We start from the raw sequence: 7,876 nt of genomic DNA, 5'->3' as shown, positions 1-7,876 counted from the left end.
TTCAGTGCTCCTGCAGAACACATTCCCTTGCTCTTGCCGTGCCCGTGCAGCAGTTTTTCTGCTCAAGGCCCTCCTCTGGCATGTTTTTGGGCTGCCCCTTGGCTCTGCTCAGACCTCACCTCCAATTCTGCTTCCAGCTCTGCTGTCCCCAGCAGCAGAAGGACACAGAGCTGCTGGAGTGAGGCCAGAGAAGACCACAAAGGTGCTTCAAGGGCTGGAGCAGCTCTGCTGTGAGCACAGGCTGAGGGAGCTGGGGGTGTGCATCCTGGAGAAAAATGATGCTGGGGGGACTTTAGAGCTGCCTGCCAGTGCCTGAAGGGATCCTGCAGGAAGGCTGCAGAAGGACTTTTCCTAAGGATGCTCAGAGACAGGCCAAGGGGGAATGGTTTGAAGCTGAGGGTTAAACTGGAGAAGTTCTTCAGCCTGAGGGTGCTGAGACTCTGGAGTAGGCTGCCCAGAGACTAAACCCTTTGGACTCCTGACAGTGTGACCTCCATGAGCGACCGGTTCCACTGTCTCATCGCTAGAATAAGCTGCCCAGAGAGGTCTTGGATGCCCCCTTCCTAGAGGTGTTCAAAGCAGGTTGGATGAGATCTTGAGCAAACCTCTTCTAGTGTCCCTGTCCATGGGGACATGAGACTAGATGATCTTCAAGGTCCCTTCCAGGCCAAACCATCCTATGAATCTATGCAACACTGCTGACAGAGCTGCGTGAGGAGGAAAGATGAAGGAGAAGCTCCAAAGCTGCAGGAGCAGGAGCCTTGCAGGCTGTTTTTTTTCAGTTCAACTAATGGCTGTAAGGTCAAAGGCAGCATCTGCAGCTGCTGTCAGATACCTCTTGACCACCTGCAGTTAAGACTCTTTCGAAAGCTGTCCCAGCTGCACAAAATGGGCTCACAGATGCCACCTAGAAATCCAGCAGATGGCCAAAAGCCCCCTGCCCGGGCTGTGCCACTGACCTGCCTCTCTGCTTGCTTGCAAAGATGAAGCATTCCAACTAACTTGTATAGAGCAGGGACTTGGCCATGCTTTTCTTGTCAAGTGTCTGCAGATGGTTCAGTTCCCTCTGCCCACAGGGCAGGCAGGGGTTTTGAAATGAAGCCATCTCTGGCTCTCTTCCTGGAGCTCACAGCGAAGGTGATGGTTAAACATTGTAGCCGTAGCAGTGTCTCTCATCAGAGGGGTGGAGAAGTGAACAGCACAGTCATCCCTCAGAGGGTCTAGGCTTTAGCTTTAATTACCAGAGGAAGTTAATCCCTTGGCAGGGCCCTTGGAACTAGATAACCTTTAAGGTGACCTCCCACTAGATCAGACTCCTCAAGGCCTCATCCAACCTGGCCTTGAACAGGGAAGGGGCAGTCACAACCTCCCTGGGCAACCTGTGCCAGTGTCTCACCACCCTCACTCTTAAGAATTTCTTCCTCATCTCCAGCCTCAATCTGCCCTCCTTAAGCTTCCATCCATTCCCTTTGTTCAAGGTGATGTGAGTGGTTTACCCTGCAGGGTGACCACCCTTGTCTTGGGGTGCATCTCCATCTGGGTGAGATTGGAGCAGGCTGCCCAGGGAGGTGGTTGTTGCCCATCCCTGGAGGTATTTACGTGTGGTGTAGGCATAGTGCTTAGGGATATGGTCTAGCCCAGGGCTTGTCAGTGCTAGGCTGGTGACTGGACTCCATGACCTTAAAAGTCTTTTCCAATCTGGGTAGCTCTGTGGCTCTTTGACATTTGTCAGACCTGCTCTTTGCCAGCACTTGGCATGTCCTGTCTTGCCCTGGCTGACACCTGCCCTTGTGCCTGCTGCTGTGTCCAGCTCAGGTGGGTGGGGGACAAGCTGAGTTACTGTGCAAACAAAGGGGCTGAGAGGATGCCCAGCTGGGTGGGTCAGGTCTTCCACGTTGCCCTCCTGGGTGCCACCCACCAACACCCAGGGACTCGTCCTCAGCTTGTGTAAACAGCTGTGCTGAAAGTGCCCCAGGGCTGCCCACCTCTCAGGGAAACCTCGGTGGCTCCTGACAGCCACCAAGGCAGGCCTGGTCACAGGGTTTGGCCACACCTGTGCCATTTACAGTTGTCTTCACCTGCCAGTAGGAAGGAGGGAGGGCAGGAGGAAAAACAGGAAGGAAGGAAGAAGGAAGAGAGAGCAGGAGGGAAGCAGGTCGCATTTGGCACTTACCTGCGGCAGCCAGAGTCAGAGCGGCTGCCAGTCGCGGCGAGAGGCTCAGAATGTCCTCAGCAACTTCCAGCAGCTCTTTGCCCAGTGGCCTGAGTGTCCTGACGACCTTCCCCGATGTGCTCTTCATCCCTGAGCTGGTGAGTGCTGCCATTTCCCTGGGGGAGGGCAGGTGCTGCTTCTGAGGCACGCAGCAGGCTCCATGCTGCAGGTGTCTGAGGGAGCAGATGACACAAAGCCTGCCGTGCAGGAGGTCCCTGAGCCACGTGGGGCTGGGGGCAGCCTCTGATGTGCCTGCTAGCTCACCTTCAAAGAACAACCACAAGCCCTGAGCTGGGGCTCTGGCATTCTCCTTCAGCCTGCAGGGGAGTTTGTGGTGCCTCTGCAACCCTTTCGTGATTTCCTGCCTTCAGGAAGTTCCAAGGGCTTGCTGGTGGCTTTAATGGAGTCACTTCATTAACTGGGAGATGATGTTAAAGCAGGGAGGCAAAGGAGGCTGCCTGAGGTTCCCAGCAGCAGGCAGCCTGGGCTGTGGAAGCTGTGCTGCTCAACTGCAACCTTCCCAACGTGCTGGAGGTGCAGAGCTGGACCTGCGGCTGTGGGCAGTGCTCGATGAGCAAAGGAGCCCCTTGTAACTTCTTCCCACAGGGTCATTTCCTTGAGCAGCAGAAGATCATAATCCTAATGGATTTGGCACAGGTGATTAAAAGCAGTTGCTGTGGGCACTGCCTGAAAGACGCAAAGTTTCAGCTTGAAGCTTTTATCCCCTGCTGTGTCCTCTGCCCCCACCCCTGAAAGCTGCTCTCCTCACAGCTGTTCGAGGGGCGTTATGCAAAGGCTGAGCACTTCTCATCCGGCTCGGAGGAGCTTGGCAGAGTGCTGCAGAGTGCCATCGTAGCTTGTCTCCAAGCCTTTATGACAGCTTCACTTCTTCTCAAGTGGTGGAGATGTGGTCCAGGCAAAATGTAAGGTGACAAACACCAAAAGACCCAAACCACGTTTGGGCTGTGGATGTCCCGGCTGGCTGCAGGAGGGCAGGACTAGATCACCTGTAAGGGTCTCTTCCAACCCAGTGCATTCTGTGGTTTTGTTATTGTCTTATGCTAAAGTCTTCAGCTTTTCCACCTTGGACCAGATCCTTCCCTGCCACCTGAGGCAGTCCACACTCCTGAGTTTTAGTCTGCAGAAGAGGAGGCTGAGGGGAGACCTCATCACCCTCTACAGCTACCTCAAAGGAGACTGGAGCCAGGTGGGAGTTGGTCTCTTCTCCCATGCAGCACAGAATCACAGAATTAACCAGGTTGGAAAGGACCTTTAAGATCAAGTCCAACCTATCACCCAGCACCAACTAAAAGACTAACCCATGGCACCAAGTGCCTCATCCAGCCTCCTTTTAAACACCTCCAGGGATGGGGACTCCACCACCTCCCTGGGCAGCCCATTCCAATGCCAATCACTCTCTCTGGGAATAGTTTTTTCCTAATATTCAGCCCTGGCGCAGCTTGAGGCTGTGTCCTCTTGTTCTGTCACTGCTTGCCTGGGAGAAGAGACCAACTCAGGTAGTTGTAGAGAGCAGTTGCACATGACAGGCCAAGAGGAAATGGCCTCAGGCACTGTCCCAGGCGGCCCAGGGAAGTGGTGGAGTCCCTGGATTTCCAAGATGCATGGATATGGTGCTGAGGGATGTGGTTCAGTGGCAGTGGTTGAGCAGCAGTGGTGGCACTGTGAGCTCTGAGTGCTTGGGCTGGATGAGCTCAGAGGTTTCTTCTAAAGCAAACAGCTCTGATTGCAGCATTTACAGCCCTTTTAATGGCTCCTATCAGTAGCACTCGTATGCAGTGGGACTTAGGTCAAGCAGGCAGTACCAGTGTAAGGAGAAAGCCTTTGCTGATTCAGCTCCTCCACAAATGCTCTAAGGGCTTGATCCTGCACCGAGGGCGAGCTCCAGATTTCCTGCAGCTGTACAAAGAGGTCCCAGTGGAGGTCCTGGCTGGGCAGACACTTGCCAGCCCCCCCTCCGCCAGTGCTTTTATTAGTCCTGGTGCTGACCCTGCTGTTGGCCTCGGCATGCTTATGGCACTGACGTGCCAGCTTGTAATTCCTGCCTCCAGGGAGCTGGCAAGGTAGCTCCTTCACGGAACAAAGGCGAGCAACCTCTTCTGTGGTCTGGGAAAGGTCTGGGAATGCGCATCCTGGAGGCTCAGGAAAGAGGAATGCTGCATAACCAGATTGCTGTGTACAGAGGAGGAGGAGGCTGCCTGCAGTCTCAGCAGCCAGGAGTCTGTCAGTCCTCAGGGGACGCTTGAGGTTGCCTACAGTGCTGGGGCTGTTCAGCCTGGAGAAGAGAAGGCTGCAAGGAGACCTTACAGCAGCCTGCCAGGACCTGATGGGGGCTCCAGGAGAGCTGGGGAGGGACTTTTGACAAGGACTGGGAGCAACAGAATAAGGGAATGGACTGAAGCTTGAGGAGAGCAGGTTGAGACTGGAGGAGGAAATTCTTGAGAGTGAAGGTGGGAAGACACTGGCACAGGTAGCCCAGGGAGGCTGTGGCTGCCCCCTTCCTGGAGGTGTGCAAGGCCAGGCTGGATGAGGTCTTGAGCAACCTGGGCTGGTGGGAGGCTGGTTCCTGCACTTGGGGCACAACAACCCCAGGAAGGCTCCAGGCTGGGGGCAGTGGCTGGAAAGTGCCCAGAGACAGAGCTGGGGGTGCTGGTGGACAGCTGGGTGAAGGTGAGCCAGGCTGTGCCCAGCTGGCCAAGGAGGGCACCAGCAGCCTGGCCTGGATCAGCAATGGTGTGGGCAGCAGGAGCAGGGCAGGGATTGTCCTGCAGCCAGCACTGGGGAGGCCATGCCTGGAGTGCTGGGTTCAGTTCTGGGCCCTCACTCCCAGAAGGACATTGAGAAGCTGGAGGAGGTCCAGAGAAGGGCAAGGAAGGTGGGGAAGGGTCTGGAGAAGAGGGCTGGGGAGGAGCAGCTGAGGGAGGTGGGGTTGTTTAGTGTGGAGGAGGCTGAGGGCAGAGCTCATTGCTCTCTACATCTCCTTGAAAGGAAGCTGGAGTTAGGTGGAGATTGGTCTCTTCCCAGCTGCACCAAGTGACAGGACAAGAGGAAATGGCCTCAAGCTGTGCCAGAGGAGGTTCAGGTTGGGTATTGGAAACAATCTCTTCCCAGCAAGGGTTCTCAGGCACTGTCTCAGGCTGCCCAGGGAGGTGGTGGAGTCCCTATCCCTGAAGGGATTTAAAAGCCAGGTGGATCTGGTGCTGAGGGATGTGGTGCAGTGGCAGTGGCTGAGCAGCAGCGGTGGCACTGTGAGCTCTGGGTGAGTGCTTGGACTGGATGAACTCAGAGGTCTCTTCCAGCCCCAGTAGTGCTGTGGTCCTGATTCATGAGGCTGCATCTGTGCTGTTCATGCAGGGTTTGCCACCACTCCTTTCAGGGATCTGCCAGGATGGGTGTGGAGCACACCTGTCCCTCTGAAGTGAGCCTACCTGCCCACTGAAACCAGCCTTCAGCAGGGCATGCCAGTGTGGGGAGGGTGTGAATGGTTGTGCCACCAAGAGCAGTGAGGTCACAGCAGGGGCAGATGTTCCCAGCCCATCCCCCAGGTCCAAGTGGAGGCTGGGAAGGGCTCAGAGGCAGACCTGGGTGGTTGTCCTGTGCAGTGCTAGTGCCAGAGCCGATTTATCCTGTCTCTGCCCTCTCTCCCAAGGTCTTCGGGGGTCTTGTCTGGATCCTGGTGGCATCCTCAAAGGTCCCAGATCCCATGCTGCAAGGCTGGGTGATGTTTGTCTCTGTCTTCTGCTTCGTCATGTCCACCGCTCTCTTGTGCCTCTACATCGGTGGGGCGCATGGAGGCAGCAGCTCCTGGGTCACCTTGGTGAGTGGCTGTGACAAACCTCAGGACCTCATCCCTCTCTGCTGTCACCAGCAGACAGTTATCCTCTCTACACACCAGATCACAGCCTCAGGGCTCGCTTGTGGGGTTCCTTTTCCTTCCCCTCCCCTTCCACAGTGTGCTCCCCTCCTTGACCATGACCCCTGTGGACCCTTGCTTCTCAGGATGCCATCTACCAGGCGACAGCAGCTCTGTTCTACCTCAGTGCTGCAGTGTTGGAAGCCTACTACACCTACAGCGCTGGCGTACTGAACTCCATCCCTCTGTACAGTGGCATCTTCAAGATCTACCAGGAGAACATTGCTGCTGTGGTGAGTGCCAGGCAAGCAGGCAAGTAAAGATCTGCTCCGGAGGCTGCTCCATCTGCAGCCTCCGGAGCAGATCTTTACTTGCCCCAGCCCTTCAATACTTCTAAGCACGCAAGGGTCAGACTTCAGGGCACCAGAGGGTGTTTGCTGAGTGCAGGAACTTATGGCAGCCCTCATAAAAAGCTAACTGGCTGCTGTGTTTGTCCACTGCAGGTGTTTGCATTCCTGGCCACCCTGATCTACGTGATCCATGAGGTGTGCTCGCTCTGGCGCTGGAGATCCTCCTAAGAGCCTCCCCCACACCTTAAGGTCACCTCACGGGCACCACCAAGTTGGGTGTCAGCCACTGTCATTTCCAGGCTGGGTTTGGGGTTATTGTTTGTTTGGGTTTTTTTTGTTTTGGCATCTGTTCTGTATGATAAAGAAGCAGCTGTGTGGCAATGAAGACAAAGAAGAGCCTGCCAGAGGAAGCAGTGCCCCTTAGGTCCATCCTAAGGTTGGTGCAGGTAAACTGGGGCCCTAAGCCATCCAGCTTTCAAAAGAAGGGTACAGGTGGATCCCCTGAACCACACCTTGATGCCTCCAGGGTTGTCTCTGCTATCAGAGGGACAATCATGGAATCACAGAATGGGTTGGGTTGGAAGGGACCTCCAAAGATCATCTAGTCCAAGCCCCTCAACACTCAGCTGCAACATCCTCCACTTGGCCTAGTCGAGCCTGACCTTGAATATCTCCAGGGATGGGACCTCAACTACCTCACTTAACCTGCTCCTGCTGGTCACACTGCTCCTGATCCAGGCCAGGCTGCTGGTAGCCTCCTTGGCCACCTGGGCACAGCCTGGCTCACCTTCACCCAGCTGTCCACCAGCACCCCAGCTCTGTCTCTGCTGTCTACTTTCCAGCCACTCTGCCCCCATCCTGGAGCCTTCCTGGGGTTGTTGGAGTGCAGGAGCCAGCCCTTGGCCTTGTTGAATCTCATCCCATTGGCCTCAGCCCATGGATGCAGCCTGTGCAGGTTCTTCTGCAGCGCCCAAGGGGCATGAGTGTGAAACCAGGTCCTTTTAGTTACTGCCCATCCATGTCAGCCTGTTTGCCTCCCTAAACCTGCTGTGCCAGAAGAGCATTTTCATGCTGTGTCTGGAAATGCCACCTCTGACTTGTGATGACAAACAGGGATAGCAGCACCAGTTCCTGCAAGCCTTGAAGGGTGGGGCTGAACTAGGAGGCACAAGGGCAGTGCCAGGAATTGCCACTTCCTGAACAACCCTCAACATAATACAACCTCGGGGGTGTGCTGGAGGCTGCAGGAGAAGGGATGAAGAGAACAACACCTTGCTTAAGCAGAGGCCATCCATTAGCTCTTGTCTTGGGTGCATGGCTGCCCTTACCTACCCCCCCCTTCTGTGGCTAATAAAGATGGGTTTGTTGGAATGGTGCAGGGGAGATGTTTCTGCTGCTTCCTCTTTGCTACTCACACAGCCCTCCCCAGCCTGGGCAGTGCCT

The 7,876-nt window shown here is 55.5% G+C and overlaps 1 protein-coding gene across 2 annotated transcripts; it reads left to right on the top strand.

Annotated features, from left to right (window-relative positions):
• The first annotated feature begins 2,099 nt into the window (after positions 1-2,099).
• Positions 2,100-7,876, top strand: MAL (mal, T cell differentiation protein). 2 transcript variants are annotated; one of them, XM_064146240.1, is made up of 4 exons: positions 2,100-2,310; positions 5,880-6,047; positions 6,230-6,376; positions 6,587-7,876. In XM_064146240.1, the coding sequence occupies exons 1-4, from the start codon at positions 2,224-2,226 to the stop codon at positions 6,659-6,661; spliced, it is 477 nt and encodes a 158-aa protein (XP_064002310.1). In that variant the 5' UTR covers positions 2,100-2,223; the 3' UTR covers positions 6,662-7,876. The 2 variants fall into 2 exon arrangements, with proteins under 2 accessions (XP_064002310.1, XP_064002309.1); XM_064146239.1 differs by lacking the exon at positions 2,100-2,310 and having other exon boundaries at positions 5,705-6,047.

This window comes from Pogoniulus pusillus, chromosome 7 (assembly GCF_015220805.1).
Source record: "Pogoniulus pusillus isolate bPogPus1 chromosome 7, bPogPus1.pri, whole genome shotgun sequence".
NCBI classification, from domain to species: domain Eukaryota; kingdom Metazoa; phylum Chordata; class Aves; order Piciformes; family Lybiidae; genus Pogoniulus; species Pogoniulus pusillus.
This window is presented reverse-complemented; position numbering and strand designations above follow the sequence as displayed.

What these genes read in the sequence shown, in the direction of transcription:
- MAL (XM_064146239.1), top strand. Translation starts at nt 5,712, where the DNA reads ATGGTTGTGCCACCAAGAGCAGTGAGGTCACAGCAGGGGCAGATGTTC. An exon ending in GCAGCTCCTGGGTCACCTTG is followed by an intron (nt 6,048 to 6,229) that starts GTGAGTGGCTGT and finishes CTTGCTTCTCAG; the next exon opens with GATGCCATCTACCAGGCGAC. An exon ending in AGGAGAACATTGCTGCTGTG is followed by an intron (nt 6,377 to 6,586) that starts GTGAGTGCCAGG and finishes TGTCCACTGCAG; the next exon opens with GTGTTTGCATTCCTGGCCAC.